Genomic DNA, 18,531 nt, shown 5'->3' with positions numbered 1-18,531 from the left:
GTGAGCCATGGCCGCTGAGCCTGCGCGTCCGGAGCCTGTGCTCCGCAACGGGAGAGGCCACAGCAGTGAGAGGCCCGCGTACCACCAAAAAAAAAAAAATAGAATGTTCCAGGTGAGAACTTAAAGCGGTGGCGGAGGCAATGGGAGGAGGTGGGAGAGGAGGAAGATCTGGAAGGAAACTGCAGAAGAGGGGATCCCCAAACCTACTGCCATCGGGGTTCACCTCCCCGAAGACCTCATCCTCGTCCCTCATGCTTTGAGAGAGTCTGCCAATGAAACTGCAGTTTTGTCATTTTTGTCCATCACAGATTAGAGTGATGATAGGCTAAAGAGCATGAATTAAACCACTACTACGCACTAGGCACTGTTCTAACTCAGCATTTGACGTGCGTCAACCCACTTTATCCTTACACAGCTCCTGCCTGACGTAGGCACCATTCTTGTCACTTCCATATTAGCGGCCATGGAGAACAGAGTGGTTAAGTGCCTTGCTCAAGGTCACACAGGGCACAGGGCACACATCCCAGGCCGACTCTGCCCAGCCTGCTCTGAACCACTGTTTTTATGCTCTACTGCCTCAAGACCTAACCCCGTGAGGTCAGGACCTCGCCTGTGTTATTTGCACCATTCCTGGCATACAGAGGGCCGTTCATTTGTGACTGAATCAAGAAGATGGCCGGGGCTACCGCGTGAGCTGAGGAACGTGAAAATGCAATTTCCCTTAGGTTTTTAATGCTTTGAATGTAAACCAGGGGCCGACCCCATTACTCCCTTTGCAGACCCAGGGGTTGGAAACCTGTCTTCTGCTTGACAAACAAGGAAACTGAGACTCGGACTGACTCGGTCGAGGTGAGGCAGCCAGAGTTTTAAAGCCCCGTCTCTCTGAGAGCACGTAATGTTCCTCTGTGAGCCAGGAGCTTCATCCTTGTTACCTCTGGGAATTAACTGGACCACCTGCGCCCTGAGCCGGGGCACCGCCAGGAGGCCTAGGCGGTCCAGACCGCTGCTGCGGTCACCTGGCAAACCCCTGTCCCCACCCTCTCCCCACCCTCTGCCGTTCTAGGAGAAGCAGCAGCAAAAGAGGTCCTAAGAGGAAACCCTGCAGTGGAGGCACCTCCAAAAGCAGCCGGCCGGTCTGTCCACCCCTGGCTCTGACCCAGCGGCCTATCAGTTGGGTCCATGAATGCCCGAAGGGTGACTCGTTGGGGAGGAGAACAGCACCAAACTCACCTTCCTTCCCAAGCCTTTGCAGCCCCACTGCCAGTTCCTTTCCACGTTTCGGTACCAGTTTAGAGCCCCCCTGGGAGGGGTGGACGAGGGAATAAAAAGAGGAATGCTGTTAGTAGATGCTTGTGCTACAGACCCCACCAGCAACCCGCTCAGCATAGAGCCAGTCTTCCCAGGAAGAGCAAAGCCTCCTGCGGGGGGAAGAGAACAGAGCCCAGGACTCACACCCCGGTGCGCTGCGTGCCTGCCGGGCTTTATCGAGCACGGCCTGGGGCAGCACGGCGTGGGGCTGAGGGCTGATGTTCTCTGAAGTGGGCATCCGGGGACACACAGAAGTCAGCCCGACAGCACTCTCCATTTTCTCCCGGGACTGTCTCGGAAGACGGGGGTGGGGAGCTTGGTTTACTGCCCTCACCAGCCAGGGCCACTCCCCTGTCCCAGGGAGCCCACAGAAAAGGGCCACCGGGAGGTGCTTCCTCCTAATGTGACGCCGAGGTGTCTCCTCCGGAAAGGTAGGGTGGCTCCAGGGCTGTACCTGGAGCACTCTCCCAATCCTCAGGTATGGAGTGGGTTGGTGCTGTCCGGCCCTTGAGGCTTCCGGTGAAAGGGAGGGCCCGGAAAGACCTTGGACAAACCACGTGCCCTTTGGGGACTTCTAATTTTCCCTCCTGTGCAAGGAGGGGTCGGATCGGATTGCCTATACGTTCCCTTCCAGAGAACCTCTGTCCCCCAGTCTGGGACTCTTAAATTGTCACCCACTTTGGGGTGGGGCGGGGGGAGAAAGGAGACGCTTAGGGAAGGGGTGAAATTGTGATACTGGAGACACTGGGGTCTAAAGGCCGCCACGGGTGTTCACGGCCAAGGTCGCCACACTGTGAACTTGAGGGCTGGGCTGACGAAGGCGGTCCTGCTGTTGGGCTCCTTCTACGGCCCTGGGTCTGAGTGAAGGATGGGGGCGTGAGGAGAGAGGAGCAGGATGGAAACGCGGTGGCCTGCAGCGCCCCTGAAGGACTCGCGAGCTTCCAAGATTTGCAAATACTTGAAGGGACATGCAGAAAACGGGCTAAGAGGGATTCTAGTGGCTTCAGGGCAGGGCCCTGGGCCGCAGCATAAAAACAGGCCTGAGAAAAAGGAACGAAGTCTGGCAGAGACTACAACATGGGCGAACCAGAGTGAAAGGAGCCACGCACAAAGGACCACACAGCGTACGATTCCGTTTGCGTGAACCATCTGGAATAGGCAGCTCCAGGGGGACGGAGAGCAGATGGGTGAGTGATCAGAACTGGGGGCCCAGGGGAAGTGGGGGTCACCGCGAAAGGGGACAGAGCTGCTTTTTGGGAGATGAAAACACTTTAAAATGGATCGCGGCAAGCCATAAAATGTATCGGGACGGCGCAGCTCCATGAAATGACTAAAAACCATCGAACTGTACACTCTCAGAGGGTGAATTCTAGGGTATGTGAGTTAGAGCTCAGTGAAGCTGAGCCTATAACCACCGCCCCGCCCCCACGGAATATGTATGCAGTTTTTGAGGTTACGCGGTTTTTTGTGTTTTTCTGAAGTAAGAACTCAGAGCTGTCATCTGATCCTCACAGAGGTCACCACTGAAAAAAAGTTAAAAACATCTGCTCTGAAGGGGCCCCTAAGCATAAGGGAGAACAAGCTGAACTCTCCAAACTAGAGCAGGCTGAGCATCATCAGATAGTGAGCCTCCCGGCACTGGAGGCATGCAAGCAGAGGCTGGCCAGGCTTTCACTGGGACTGAGCTGGCACTGGGCCTCACCCTGCACTGCGAGAGCAGAAGAGCCCCTGTCTGCCCACCTTCTCTTTCCTGTGTTCGGGGTGCTGTTCTCTTTACCTGAAACCAGACTTCTTGAACTGCTGAACGTAGAACTGGATGTCTTCCTCGGTGACCATCTTGCTGAGGCTGGGCTCCTCTGGGGCACTCACAAAGAGTCCTCCTACAAAAAGCCACTTGTTTCCTCTCCCACCCTCTGGGTCAGGTGTCCAAGTTCCAACACCTCTGAGACCCTTCACCACCTCTCCTTCTTTTATTACTGCTCTCTGCCTCCCCAGACGACTTGGGCTCCCGGAGGGCAATGACTCTGACTCGTGCTTTTGGATACCTGCCCCTGCCTCACACCAAGTGTGTGCTCAAAACTTCTGAGGAATGAAGGACTGAAAGATTGACTACATGAATACGTAAAGAGGTGGAAGGAGGGAAGGGAGAGGTGTTCCTGACCAGTGAGAGGAGTATGGTCTTTAGGCTTGGAGGAGTTTAACCCCAGCCTGGCCACTCTGGACAAATTCTGTAACTCTTCTGAGACCCATTTTCCTCATCTGTAGAATAGAGATAATAGTGAGAGTTTTTACGGATGTCACGAGAAATATAAACAATATTACTAAAGGGGGCTAACCAGTGTCTGATGCACACAGTAGGTGCTCAAACAAGTGATAGCAATCATCATTATTAAGAAAAATACAAGAGAATGATAGCAAAGTCACAGGCTTGGGGTCAAACAAGGTTCTGTGGGAACAACGCCGGATCCAGGAGTCAAGGGGATGAGCACCAGTCTGCTCCTGGCTCTGGCTCCTCACTTATATCCAAACTGGGAGGGAGAACAGGGGCTGTCTTCACGGGATGGAACTGAGCCTGATGCAGGGGAGGCCAGGGCACTAAGAAAGAAGAGACCTGGCTGGGGGTCTGGCCTGATTTCCGCTCTGCCTGCACCAGGTGACCCTGCAGAGGTCAGTTCCTCTCCTGGGCCTCTGTCCTAATCAGTAGAGGGTGGATCTGCCCTGAAGAGCTCTGAGAGTCCTCCAAGCTCTTACTGTTTAAGCTCTTGAATCCAAAACTTCATGGGGGAGAGGAAGCCAAGGCTGTGTGGTCAGCCCAGGGTTCGGGTGAGTGTGATTCACCAGCGGGGATCTATGTTAAGCAAGTCAGGGCTTTACTAGTTCAGGGCTGGCAGGTGGAGAAACACTCATTTAACGTTTGGCTGGTTCCCGTCACGGCCCTCCTGTCTCCATTCCCTCCTGAGAATGTCTCTTACCCATTTCACGGACTCTGTTCGTGGTGAGAAAAGTCTGGAGGGAGAAGAAAAGTTAGAAGGGAGGTCATGGGTCAAGCAAAGGAAATATGTAGGAACGGGGCATCTAAACACCCTACAAGTGCCAGCAGACTATACAAACACGCTAAATGCCCAAGAGAGCTAGGCGGGTCCTGAGTGGTCACAGCAGAGGCAGCTCACAACCAAGCTCCAGGGCCAAGACTGCTCCTGGGTGCTTGCGGGTCTTGGGAATGCAAGGACTTGGGTGTATCAACCAGTGGGAACAAGAGATGAGACCTTAGGTCAGATGCGAAGGTAAAATTGAGATCCTCCCCAACCCCTCCACGGTGGATCCAGTCAATCTGGGGTCCTCAGTTAAAGGGTGGACTAGAGAAAACCCACCCACCATGACAGAGAGATGTCGAAGGAGGTGGTCCATTCAGTTTGGTGCTAAGAGGAAACAAAAAAAAGCTCCCCTAGGAATTCATAGCCACAAGCCTGCCTTCACACGTGTTTCTGTTTGAATCCACACTACGAGATCTGGAAACCCCCACTAAGTGAAGTAAACAACAACAGCAAAAGTGAGCTTGGGCTGGTAATGCCACCAGAAGGCCTGGCAGGAGAAGCAAATGCTAAACCACCCAGGAGGGCCATTTCCTCCATCTCAGCTGAAGCAGGTTGGAGCAGAGTAAGCGCTGCTGAAGATGAGCTCACAAACCCAAATTACAGAGCTCTCTCCCTACCCTGCCCCACCCCCTGCACATATACACTAAAGCCCCGTTGCAGGAGACAGCAAACATAGCAAACAGTAAAACAAGACTCTCCAGGAGTACCAAATACTATAACTTGCACAGAGAGAGAATGAAAAATGAGTATGCTTAAAATGATTAAAGACAAAAGAAGGAACTGAACAACAAGAATAGAACAAGACTCTATTGAAAGAGATCAGAATGCTTTGAAAAAGAACCAAATGCAACTTTCAAAATTAAAGATGGGCTGAACTGCAGATCAGACATGACTAAAAGACAAATAATACACCAGAAGGTAGACCTGAGACCAATTTCTTACAAGCAATGACAGAAGCTTCTAGAAGAAAATAATTGTCAACTTAGAATGCTATACTCAGATAACTGTTCTTTGGGATTGAAAGCAAAATAAAGATATTTTCAGGCCAAAAAATTATGAGCTTACTGCTAACAGACTCTTACTGAGAAAACTACAAAAGAAGGTACTTCAGGAAGAAAGAAATTTGAACTTAGTATAAAAGAGTGAGGTGCCAGAGGTGGTCAGCAAAGAAACTGGCAAAAATCAGGCCAGCTAAGTAGGCACAGACCAGATACAGCAACAGTGACTCCTAACACGTAAGACAGGAGGGTGGGGTTACCGCGTTGAAGCATTCTAGGCTCCTGTGGTTGTTCAAGAAAAGGGTTAGAAGCATCAATTAATTCTGCACTTGGATAAGCAATTATCCCTATGAAAATGGTAATGGTAATAACAGCAGAATTTCTAAACTGTCACCATTATAATCCTGCTTTGATCTGGGTTTCAAAGCCCTACTGGTGTGTGACAGTGAGGACAGGACCTTCCCCATTAGTGAAGGGGCCAGTGGAGTGGGGACCCTAACTACAGAAGTCAAAGGAAAGAAGGCAACTAGCTTATTCCCAGACCCTGACATCCCCTATCCCCCCATCCTCCCAGCGAAGCCATCTGGGGACCTGCGCCCCCGCAGCTCCTCCCTCCTGCTTACCCCCCACCCTGCCTCCCACACCCCTCACCTCATCGCTTGCTCTGAAGAAGCTTCTGAAAGTCCGATTCAGGTTCTGTTCCAGTTCAACCTCCGCCACTCCCTAGAACAACCAAGAAAGCAAAATGAAGGACTCAGCCGAGATCTTGGAAACTGATCTGACCCAAAGCCAGAAGCTCCCAACCTCTGTCCCATCCAGCCCAAGTTTCATTAGAAGTGAAACACGTTTTGTTTAAAAAAGGTTTGGGGCTTCCCTGGTGGCGCAGTGGTGGAGAGTCCACCTGCCGATGCAGGGGACGCGGGTTCGTGCCCCGGTCTGGGAGGATCCCACGTGCCGCGGAGCGGCTGGGCCCGTGGGCCGTGGCCGCTGAGCCTGCGCGTCCGGAGCCTGTGCTCCGCAACGGGAGAGGCCACGGCAGTGAGAGGCCTGCGTACCGCCAAAAAAAAAAAAAAAAAAAAAAAGGTTTGAATAAGATATGAGATGCTCACAGTGGTCCCCTCCACCCCGCCCCACACCGGGGAGGTGGGTTTATGGCTGCTGCTTTCTTTTCTGTTTATCTAAATCCCTACAGTGGGAATGTATTACTTATAATAATCACTTTATTATTATATGCTGGGGAGCCTATAATAGTAAGAGTATGGCAGTGTATGGTGGTCCATTCTGGCTGCTATAACACAATACCATAGATCGGGTGGCTTATAAACTCAGACATTTATTTCTCACAGTTCTGTAGGCTGGGGAGTCCAAGATCAAGGCATCAGCAGATTCACTATCTAGTGACAGTTTGTTTCTTGGTTCATAGATTGTCATCTTCTCACTGTGTCCTCACATGGAGGAAAGCACAAGAGAGCTCTCTGGAGTTTCCTCTAAAAGGCACTAATCCCATTCATGAGGGCTCTACCCTCAAGACCTAATCACCTCCTCGAGGGCCCACCTCCTAATACCATCACATCAGGGTTAGGATTTCAACACACGAATTTGGGGGGCTCACAAACACTCAGTCTAGAGCACAGTGCTGGCCTACTTTCTTCTCCTCCTTTCCAACTGTTCACCTGAACCAGCTAAACTGAGTTGCAGGATGTTTCCTGAATGGGCGCCCTACTTTCTCAGCTCCGTGGTTTAACATATTGTAACTTCCACCAAGAGCACCTACCTCCCTCAGCTTGGCCTTCAAGAAGCCTTCAACACCTGTGCCAGACACTGCCTCCTCCATGAAGCCCTCCCCTCCCCCATCACAATAAAACAGCTCTGCTCTTCCTGGATCTCACAGAGCCTTTCATGTCCTCTCCATGGTCCACCCTGAGAGCAGGCAAGCTCCTACTCATCTTCTTCCCCAGGGCATCTGTGACTGGTCCCGGATGGAGCAGAGGCTGAATGCATGTTTGTTCCTTTCCTCCGAGTAACGTTCCCGCAGAGAAGGGTCCTGTAAGCCAGGTCAGCAAAGCGTTCTGGTGGCCAGCGGCCCTCAGACCCTGCACACTTTAAGAGGTCCTGCTACCCTGCACTCATTTGTTCTGCATATGGCACGCCATGAGAGCTCTGGATCTACGAGACAGCAGCACTGCAGGCAAGGAATCATTTATCATCAAGCAGTGCTGGATCTGCAGTTCGAGATTTTCTGAAGAAAGCAATGCTGGCATGTTAATTACAATCCCCTCACATGTGTAAGATTCCATTATGACGGAGAATCAGTCGTGGCCTTCAGTTACGTGATGAATGTCGAGGCGAGAAATAGCCATGGAAGGCAGTACATTTTACGCGCTCAATAAACGCCCTGCAAGTTGCCACGGGTCATCATTCTTATTTATTGAGAGCAGTCCCTAGCTGCTGTTCGTGAGCTTGTGATGTGTCTCGGTGTGTGGAGGAATCTCCATGAGTCCAGAGGTCTGGACTGGCTGCAGAGCTCAAATAGTACTTAAAAGAGCAAATGAATGTCAAAAGGGTCAATAAAAAATCAAAGAGAGCCCAAAGGTAAATAAGTCTCTCCACCCACGTGAAAGCGTGTCAGATCAACAGGGATGAAGAGGACAAAGGTGAGGGCCAGAAAGGGGAGAAGATAAGAGCATTTGTACTCTGGTTGTGTGCCCTGCTGATACCATCGGACACTCTGTAATTCATAAAAGGTGATACCCTATTTTTAAGTCCCACAGACCAATGACAAGCCTCCCACCAGTCCAGCTGGATAGGGCTCCTCCCTTTGTGCTCCTGATCACAGGAATTAAAGGATGAACTTTGGAATCCAACAAACAAGGCTCCAAGCCCCACTACTACTACTTATTAACTGGGCAACTTAATCTTCCAGAGCCTCAGTTTCCTCATCTATAAAATGGGAGTTTTGTAAGGATGATAGGAGATAATGCCTGTTTCTGACCATGCCTGGTAGATACATAGGAGGGAGGCCAATAAATGGTGATTACTGTTATTATTATTATCTCCATCGTTAAAGTTATCCAGTTGCATGAGAATTGTCTATTTTTGGATCTGGTCCCCTCACAAGCCTGTGAATTTCTTAGGGACACACACTGTATCTTACTCATATTTTTATTCCTACTGTGATGGCACGGTAATAGCAGGTACCCAACACAGGCTAGAAGGTTGGGAAGAAGAGAGGGGAAAAAAGGAAAGAACGTGAGATAAAGACTTTGGTGGGGGTGACTTCTAAATTATCATGTGGATTGTGGCTTTTATTTTCTTGCCCTCCATTGCAAGCTCACATTCATCAAAGAGGGTGTGAAATAAAATCCATATTTTATGGAAGGACAAGAAAAATTTAAACATAAAAAAATTTTTCTCTGCCCTTTGGCCTCCTTTCTCCCCTCTACTGTGCACTGTGTATCTACATTACGCATCAACCAAACCTCCCCCATCAGTAGAAATACCTGCTCAACCATAAAGAGCAATATTCTCCCAGCATCAACAAGACAACTCCATAAAAGATAACATTCCTTCCTGATGTTGTAAGGGGCCACGATGAGCCATGACCCACTACTTGCTAGATTGTGTAAACTGTCAATAATACATCATTTAATAATACACAGCCCTCTGTCTCAAAACATGTAACTGCGTTTTGACCTCGAACAGGCAGAACAGCTCTCAGAACTTTCTGAGAGGCTGTCCCCGGGTTATAGTCCTTAATTCGGCTTGAACAAAATTTTCCATTTCTGTCTTAGATCGATGGATTAATTTTTTCGTCGCAAAGGTAATTCACCTCCAGCTTGAGGTGGAGGGGAGCAGTAAACCTACAGAACTCTGCTTAATGTTGTGGCAGCCTGGATGGGAGGGGAGTTTGGGGGAGAATAGATACATGTATATGTATGGCTGAGTCACTTTTCTGTGCACCTGAAACTATCACAACATTGTTAATCGGCTATAGGACAATATAAAATAAAAAGTTAAAAAAAAAATGAACGAGTCTGCTCTACTACTACCCCAAAGCTATCACCTGGGCAGGTAACTGAAGATAGCTCTAGGATCTAAGGAAAAACTCCTAGAACAAAGCCTTTGGAATTCCATGAATCCTGGAGCTTTGTCTCAGAAGACTCTGGGGCTGTTTAAGGAGAAAGACTTCCTAAGAGTCAACATAGAGCTCATGAAGGACTTGAAGTATAAGAAACCAACCTTGGGGCTTCCCTGGCGGCGCAGTGGTTAAGAATCCGCCTGCCGATGCAGGGGACATGGGTTCGAGCCCTGGTCCAGGAAGATCCCACATGCCGCGGAGCAACGAAGCCCGTGTGCCACAACTAGTGACCCTGTGCTCAAAGCCCACGAGGCACAACTACTGAGCCCGTGCACCACAACTACTGAAGCTCCCGTGCCTAGAACCCGTGCTCTGCAACAAGAGAAGCCACCACAATGAGAAGCCTGTGCACTGCAACGAAGACCCGATGCAGCCAAAAATAAATAAATAAATAAAAAAGAAACCGACCTTGGAGAATTCGCCAGAATCTCTTGGCCTCGTTTACTAAAACCAGCCACCTCTTCTCTACTCCTCTCTTTTAAACTTGAAATCACAGAAACTTATAGCTAGGAGGAAACTTCTAATTCTCTTCTCCTTTGTTCCCAAGGCTTCCAGATCAATCTCTATAGCTTTGTCCTGACTCCAACTCCAATATTTCCAAGTGTCTGATAAACATGTCCATGTGATATCTTATCACACTCCTCAATGTGATCATTAAAATTAACTTTAAAAATTAATACAGGAAATGCAGTGTTTGACAAAACATGTTTTTTCATTCAGACTCCAAAGTCACACCCCACCACAGTGGGTTGAACAGTGGACCCCCAAGAAGATAGGTCCAAGACTGAATGCCCAGTACCTGTGAATGTGACCTTATTTGAAAATAGGGTCCTTGTGATGTAATTGCGTTTGGCTCTCCAGATGAGGAATGAACCTACAAATCAAGGAGGGCCAAGGGTTTCCGGCAACCACCAAAGCTAGGAGAGATGCATGGAGTGGGGTGGGCGCCTTCCTCTGAGCCCCTGGAAGGAACCAAACTGGCTAACACCCTGATTTCAGATTTTTTAAAATGTCTGTTGTTTTAAGAGTTTGCATCTGTTACAGCAGCCCTAGGAAAATAACCCACCACTTCAAGAAGTCTCTTGATTTGAGCGGCGGGTGAGGAGGGAAAGGGATAAGGCTCTACGTAACCTCCGGGTTCAGCGCGGTCAGGCACCCACCTAGCAGCCGGGTGACGGGTGTGCTGACACAGGTCGGGGATCCGGAGGTTCCCAGGATCCAAAAAACCCGAACTTCTCTTCACCCTCCACCTCAGTTTACTCTCCATGTCCATCTTCAGCTCACTGTCAGAGGAGCCCCAGAAAGAACTTAGAAGAAGCCCAAGTTCTGCCCAGACTTTTTACCCAGAGCGCTGGCAGGATGGCGTTCTCAGTTAGTCACCTCATCTGCCGGGGAGGTTCCTGCAGCTGGCACTTCTGTTCTTTCCAAGATGTAGAACAGGTGTACTGCAGAAGGGGCACTTCATTGGGTCTATTGTTCCATTGCTAAGACAGTGGAGACGGACACTTAAATAACAGCTCAGCATGAGCTCAGGCAGCATCCGGCCCTCGATGGTGCACAGCACGAGATGCTTCTCCGAGGGAAGACAGAGCATCCCTTTAATCGGTGGGCTGGGGACAGCTACTCCACTTCCTAATCTGCCTACCTTGATAACACTTACTTGAATTCCTCTGATACTCTGGGCAGAGTTCTCTCAAAATAGGCCAGAAAACATGGCTGCGGTGGTTATCCCCAGGGTTAAAGATGCCAGTGGACGGAGTCATCTAAAATCTGGGCAAAAAGAGAAAACTGTTTACTACTCTGCAGTTTGGCCAGGCAGATGAGAGGGCCTCGGAGGGGCTGGGTGAAGCCACCCTCCCTGTGTGGACTCTTTTGTTCTTCACAACAGCTCTGAGTTGGAAGGTCATCTCATGGACGAAAAGCCTCGGGTAGACACGTGACCTTGCTGCAAGCCGGGAGGAGTAGAAACGGCCAAGCTGGAAATGAGAGCTCCGGACTTTAAAGCCCTCACTATCTGGTTCTTTTCACTATAACAGAATACTACCCACTTGAGAAAACAAAAATAAAATGCCAAGAGTTTCTTCCACGGAAGGCACACAAACTAAAACCGTTGTAGTTAAAGACTGGTGAATAAGGTAGCACGTGGTGACAGTTTCTTTTCAAATGTATTATTCAGCTGTGAAAAACAATCAGAGTGATGTCCCTCAACAGAGGATTGGGTAAATAAATCATGGTCCGTCCGTATTATGAAGCACCAAGCAGCCATTAAAAAGAATGAGGTAAATCTACATGTACTGATGGAAAAATCTGTCCAAGATCTAGTAAATGAAAAAGCATACGATTCCACTTGTATTTTAAAAATATACACACACACACACACACACACACACACACACTCACGTACAGACACACTTAAAAGCATATTTTTAAAACGTCTGGGAAATACTCATCAAACTATTCCTAGTAGCTAGTTCTACAGGAGTGAAGGGGGAATTTGACTTTTTTTTTTTTTTTTTTTTTTTTTTTTGCAGTAGGCAGGCCTCTCACTGCTGCGGCCTCTCCCATTGCGAAGCACAGGCTCCGGACGCGCAGGCCCAGCGGCCATGGCCCACGGGCCCAGCCGCTCCACGGCACGCGGAACCCCCCCGGACCGGGACACGAACCCACGTCCTCCGCACCTGCAGGCAGACTCGTAACCACTGTGCCACCAGGGAAGCCCCTGACTTTTTATTTTACACAACTCAGTGTGTTTTTTTTTTAAGTAGCAAGCATGAATTACCTAAAAAATAAATGATGTTAAGAAACCACCAGCTGTCTCTGTAGCTGGAGGAGTTACTGTGTTCTAGGGATTAAGGAAGACTCAACACTGTGAGGGAAAAGAAAATGACTTGTGGATGTTGAGGTAGCTTCCACCTCTCTTAACTGCTATCTGTAATTTACTTTCCCCACGTTTTCTCTCTATCCCCTCGTTTCTCAGCTGGTTAAATACTTAAAAGTGAGTTTTGGTGCTTGAAATCTGCCTATAGTTACGGTTACACACACACACACACACACACACACACACACACACACACGTGCATCATACAATCTTTCCCAAAGAAATAAAAATACAAATACACTGCAACAGAAAAATAAAGAGGAACCAGTGTCAGGGTTGGGAGAGGGCAGGGTTAACAGGATACACTAGACATGTGCCGATTTGGGGGGCAAAGGGGCTCTGAGATGTCCCCAGGCTAAGCAAGGACGTTAAGAATCCTAAGATTTAAAAAATGAAGCAGGTGGTGCTGAAATTATCCAGCAGATTCTATTTGTCTTTGCTGTCCAGAGCTGCCTCCTCTTCCCTTTCTTACTACACAAATGCAAAGGCCATGATCCCTTCTCTGAGAAGAAAAACACAGCTTTTGATCTGAGTTTCCACCAGACTCGACAAATTCACAGGACAGGACAGTAAACGTTGGCCAAGAGTTCAAAGAGCTCAAGGAGCTGGATCTTAACCTGGAGCTTGTCTAAGCCGCACCTTGAGGCGCTCAGCAAACTTGAGCAAGAGGTGGAAGGGCTGGGGGCGGGAGTCTGGACCCCTGAGTGCTGCTCCTGGACGCGGCCTCCAGGCTGGAGAGCGGTGGGGATGACGGCGTGGGGTGGGAGGAGGGGCGGGAGGGAGGAGGGGCGGGAGGGAGGAGGGGCGGGTGGGAGGAAGGCCGGGAGGGAGGGGCTTCCCAGTGTCCATCCCTGAATCAAAGAGTTGCTCTATGTTATATTTTATTCATTAGCTTGAATTCAGCTTACATTTAAAGCTATCATCCATGTGAAAACCATCCAACTAGACCATCCTTTTTTTTTTTTTTGCGGTACGCGGGCCTCTCACTGTTGTGGCCTCTCCCATTGCGGAGCACAGGCTCCGGACGCGCAGGCTCAGCGGCCATGGCTCACGGGCCCAGCCGCTCCGCGGCACGTGGGAACTTCCCGGACCGGGGCACGAACCCGCGTCCCCTGCATCGGCAGGCGGACTCTCAACCACTGCGCCACCAGGGAAGCCCCTAGACCATCTTTTTTTCTGATGAGGAAATTGAGGGCCATAGATAGGAAGGGACTGGGCCAGTCCGTTTCCTCACCAAGGGGGAGCAGACAGGCTGGCGGGACCGCCCTTCCTCCCACCATGGTTTCTCCTTAAGACCCAGCTTGGTGCCCATCCGGACCAGCCCCAGTTGCTGGATTCACCCAACCGCTTCCTGAGAGCCTTTTAGTGGCCAGATCACTAATTTGAATATCGAACATTTCCCTGCCAAGAGGCTTTGTTCTAAGAACAAAACCACCCTCCAACAGCTACCACAGACCAATAAAGGTACCGATTTTTCTACAAAGACTGTAACAACCCCTGAAATGAAAATCCTTGCTCTACTAGGGCTGCAATTAAGTAAGCGTCTTTCCCCTGAGGTCCCTCCTTCCATCAAGACCTTGAGCTTATCCTGGTTTGCTCCTCCCCTCTCTGCTTCGATGCACAGAGCACACAAAGAAAGTCCAAACTCCCTCCAAAGTGTGGCTTAAGAGGAAGTGTGTGGGCTTTGAAGTCAAACAAGGCGAGGTAAACATCCTGACCCAGTCACGTACCTGATCTCAGGCGAGTGAGTGAGGCTCCCGGAGCCTCGGCTTGCTCAGCTGAAAAGATGGGAAAGAACGCCACATACTGTTGGGAACAGAACCACCTGGCCCAACAGGCACCCGAAAAGCAGCAGTTGCAACCCAAGTGTCCATCAAGGGGAGAATGGATGAACTAAAAGCTCACACAACGGGATATTATTCAGCCTTAAAAAAAAAAAAAAAAAAAGGAAATTGATACACGCTCCAACATGGATGAATCTGAGGACATCCTGCTAAATGAAATAAGCCAGACACAAAAGAGCAAATACTATATGATTCCACTTACATGAGGTACCTGTAGTCAGATTCATAGAGACAGAAAGTAGGTGGGTGGTTGCCAGGGGCTGAGGGAGGGAAGGGTGGGGAGTTAGTGTTTAATGAATAGAGTTTCAGCTCTGAAGGATGAAAAGAGTTCTAGAGATGGATGGGGTGATGGCTGTACAGCAATGTGAATGTACTTAATGCCACTGAACTATACACTTAAAAATGGTTAAGATGGTACGTTTTGTGTATTTTACCATAATTTAAAAAATAATAAAGAAAAATAATTTAATGAGCTGAATTCTGTTGATAAATACCCTAAATGTAGTTTGATCAAAGATAATACATAGTGAAACTACTACTTCCCTTTTTCTATCTCCTATAACTAATACAGCCTAAAAAAAAATAAAAAGCAGTAATTCTCAAAGTATATAGTCTGGAGACCTTTGGGGAGCCCTGAGGCCCTTTCAGGGAATCCATGACAATAAACTTTTGTAACAATACTAACATGTTATATATCCTCTTTATTCTCATAAGCATACAGTGGAGTTTTCCAGAGTCTCCAATAACATGTGACATCCCAACAGACTGAATGCAGAAGCAGATAGGAGAATCTATCTGTCTCTATTAAACCAGACATAAAAGAGGTTCGAAAAATGTAAAACAATGCTATAATTCTCACTAAATTTTTAAGGAAAATAAAGATTTTTCTAAAAATAAAAAGATGTTATTTATATCAACATGGGCACATTATCCTTTTTTAACGAACTGACAGTTTTACATTTCAATATCTAGTATGGTAAATACCAGTAGATATAACCCACATGAACTAAAGCTCTTTGAGGTCCCTAATAACTTGTAAGAGTGCAGAGGGGGGCCTGGGATCAGAAAATCGGAGAATCACTGTAAAAAGGGAAACTTAGCGAGATAGTCAATGCCCTGCGTGATCCCCTCCAGCCACTCCTGACTGGAGCCAGCTGCCCAGAGGTCTCTAATTCACTGAGAAGGACGGCTGCCCGCCCATCACTACCTGGCAAGTGGCTGGATGACCCCCCCCTCCCTGGGGCTATGGTCGTCGTTCTCCAGGTGTGGCTCCAGGACCTCACCAAAGAAATGTGAATCCTTTGGCCCCAACAAAAACCTACTGAATCTGAACTCTGGAGGTGGTGTCCAGGGATCTATGTCCTAAGTAGCCTTCCAGGTGATTCTGAAGCACACTGACATTTGAGGATCATCGGACTAGACAGTCACAGAAATTGATTGAGAATCACAGAAGACAGCTGTCAGAGCTGGGGGGCTATGCGCACGGGGGCCACCTGGGGGACCTGGTTAAAAACGCATATTCTCATTGGGCAGATCGCAAAGGGGGCCAGTGAGCTTGCATTTCTAGCAAACTCCCAGGTGACACTGATGCGGCTGCCCGCCCCCTCCCCGACTCCGCACCTCACCTGAAAGCCCAGGGCCATCCAGTTCAGCACCTCCTAGCCTTTATCGAACTGCTAAGGTTCTGATGAAAGTCAGGGACTCTTCCTGGAAAACTGCGTGCACCTATTAAACTCTGGGGGCAGTTTCCAGATGTTCCGGACCTTCTGAAGTTCACCTAAAGGATCACTGACTCTTTTGTTACCCCTCCTTCTCATCTCATGACATTTATCCCTGAGTTAAGGGGTTTCATAAGCGTCTTCAGTCACTCGCCCCCTCTGGCTGGCAGCCCCTTCTCTCTCAGATCCCCCCACCCAAATCCTACTCACCTACCTGGGTCCAGTTCAGATGCTCCTTCCTTTGCTAAAAGTTAACTGTGTTTCCTTGTGGGCTCCCAGAGTAAGCTGGACCTCCATTACAGTCCTTTCTGCTGCCTTATTTCCTGGGTGTCTGTTACGTACCTGTCTCCCCAAGAGTTGTTTAAGCCCTCAAAGGTTGTCAGTCATCTCTAGATGTCCCCCGAAACCGGCACACAATAGATGGTGCATAGCTACTTGCTGGATGAACCAGTTCTTTACAATCAACACTGGTCAAAACATTTCTGACATTTCAACAGATTTGTCAGGCTCCAGCCCTCCCCCAAATTACGGGCCACCTCTGTTTGGCAGCAGTTAGGAGTCTTCTTACGAATGTCCAATTCAAAAGGATAAGAAAGAAAATGGAAAAAAGGGGTGGAAGAGAAAGAAGCGGGCACACAACCCCACGCCCTCCCTCTCCCTCTGGATGCTCCAAGTGTAGCACCACAACAGGGGGAGCCAGAGTGCCAAGAGCCCCTCGTAACCTATCCACAGGGCCTGGGGGCTGGACCGGCGGAGAGGGCAGACAGGTGAGAGCAGCTCTGACGCGCTCGAGGTGATGGCAGAGCCGGCTGGGGTCGCGTCCTCTGGGCACACAGAGGGCAGTGGTAGGGGGTTGGGTTTTGGAGGCTGGGGACAAGCAGAGCCAGAGACTGAGAAGGGGTCAGCTGAGAGGTGACAGGGACCCAAACACCAGCTTCACAGTTTTATTTGGGGCTGTTTCCTTCCCAATCCCTAAAGGCTGAGGCAGCTGCTACTCAGGAACCTAGAACCAGCACTTCATTTCTCTCCCACCACCAGCTGCTTCTCACCAGTCTGAGATGCACTTGAGTGACGCAAACACCTGGGAAAGGGTGACAGGCGGTGCATCACACCTTGGTCTGGGATGCTGACTTCTAGTCCAGCCGGAAGAATTAGATGGGGGCCACCTACGATAAGCGTTAAACCTACAACAATTCCGACATCGGCTACAAACCTGGGGCTGCTTTCCAGGCCTTGCACAAGGACACGCCCTCCTTCCTGTCCCATGAGCCCAAATAAGTCAGTTTCTCAGTCCCCACCCTTCACCCTCATGGTCCCCATCTGTCGCAAGCTGAATTGTGTCTCCCCCAAATTCCTATGAAGTCCTAACTCCTAGTACCTCAGAATGTGACTGTATTTGGAGATAAGGTCTTTAAAGAGGTAATTAAAGTAAAATGAGGTAATTAGGGTGGGCCTGATGCAATGTGACTGGTGTCCTTATAAGAAGAGGAAATCTGGACGGGGACACACACATACAGAGGAAATGCCATGGTGAAGACACAGCAAGAAGAGGGCCATGTACGAACCAAGGAGAACAGCTTTAGAAGAAACCAACTGTGTAGACACCTTGATCTCGGACTTCTGGCCCCTAGAACAGTGAGATAATAAATTTTGTTGTTTAAGCCGCCCAGGCTGTGGCACTTTGTCATGGCAGCCCTAGCTGACTAATACACCATCTAAATCATCTTTATCTCTCAAGATCAAGGTTACTTCAAACTAATTCAAGACACTGTGATTCAATTCAAGCCAAAGGAAGCTCATTAGCTGTCCACACTCTGGGCTGTGGCAGTGGGCCTCAGTGGAGGGTGTGATACCCAAGCATCTTGTCATGACGCTGCTGGAGGCTCCTGGTGTCTTACAGAATGAGTCAGATTATTGCTTGAATCAAGAAGTTCCTCTTCCAAGGCACCATCTTATTAATTAAAATCATTCTTAGAGAAGAGTTACTCGCCAAATCAAAACTGGGATGGTTGTGACCCTCGCTGGCAATGGTACCTCCTATGAGTAGCAGAAAGGCTAGGGCTGGATGAGAGATGTGGTGAGATGCTCTCGTGCTCTTTATCAATTGATTTGATCTATTCTTCTCTCTTTGGAGTGTTAGGAAACATCTTTTATCCTCTTTGGAATTACCCAGACATAGCTGTGGGCATCGGGGTCCAGAGCCCACAAACAGAGGAGCAGGTACCCTCCACAGATGAGGACAGCTGTGGGGGTTCAGCCAGGCCAGATGCTGCTGCTTTCAGTGAATCCAGTGAAAGGTGGCAGCCACACCCATCACACATCATCCAAACCCCAGTGGGCATCTTTTTTTTTTTTTTGGCGGTACGCGGGCCTCTCACTGTCGCGGCCTCTCCCGCTGCGGAGCACAGGCTCTGGACGCGCAGGCTCAGCGGCCATGGCTCACGGGCCCAGCAGTTCCGTGGCATGTGGGATCCTCCCGGACCGGGGCATGAACCCGCGTCCCCTGCATCGGCAGGCGGACTCTCAACCACTGCGCCACCAGGGAAGCCCCA

At 49.3% G+C, this 18,531-nt stretch overlaps 1 protein-coding gene across 1 annotated transcript in view; it reads right to left on the bottom strand.

Annotated features, from left to right (window-relative positions):
- Window positions 1-18,531, bottom strand: part of EPHX2 (epoxide hydrolase 2) — a 68,890-nt gene that overhangs the window by 4,469 nt on the left and 45,890 nt on the right. Inside the window, exons 13-16 of the mRNA XM_055087342.1 lie at window positions 6,053-6,124; window positions 4,281-4,314; window positions 3,086-3,188; window positions 1,231-1,300 (exon numbers count right to left, since the gene is read on the bottom strand). Coding sequence (XP_054943317.1) covers window positions 1,231-1,300; window positions 3,086-3,188; window positions 4,281-4,314; window positions 6,053-6,124 — 279 coding nt within the window. The remainder of the gene's footprint in view (window positions 1-1,230; window positions 1,301-3,085; window positions 3,189-4,280; window positions 4,315-6,052; window positions 6,125-18,531) is intronic.

This window comes from Physeter macrocephalus, chromosome 9 (assembly GCF_002837175.3).
Source record: "Physeter macrocephalus isolate SW-GA chromosome 9, ASM283717v5, whole genome shotgun sequence".
In the NCBI taxonomy this organism is placed as follows: domain Eukaryota; kingdom Metazoa; phylum Chordata; class Mammalia; order Artiodactyla; family Physeteridae; genus Physeter; species Physeter macrocephalus.
The sequence above is the reverse complement of the archived record's forward strand: the minus strand, read 5'-3'. Positions and strand labels throughout refer to the sequence as shown.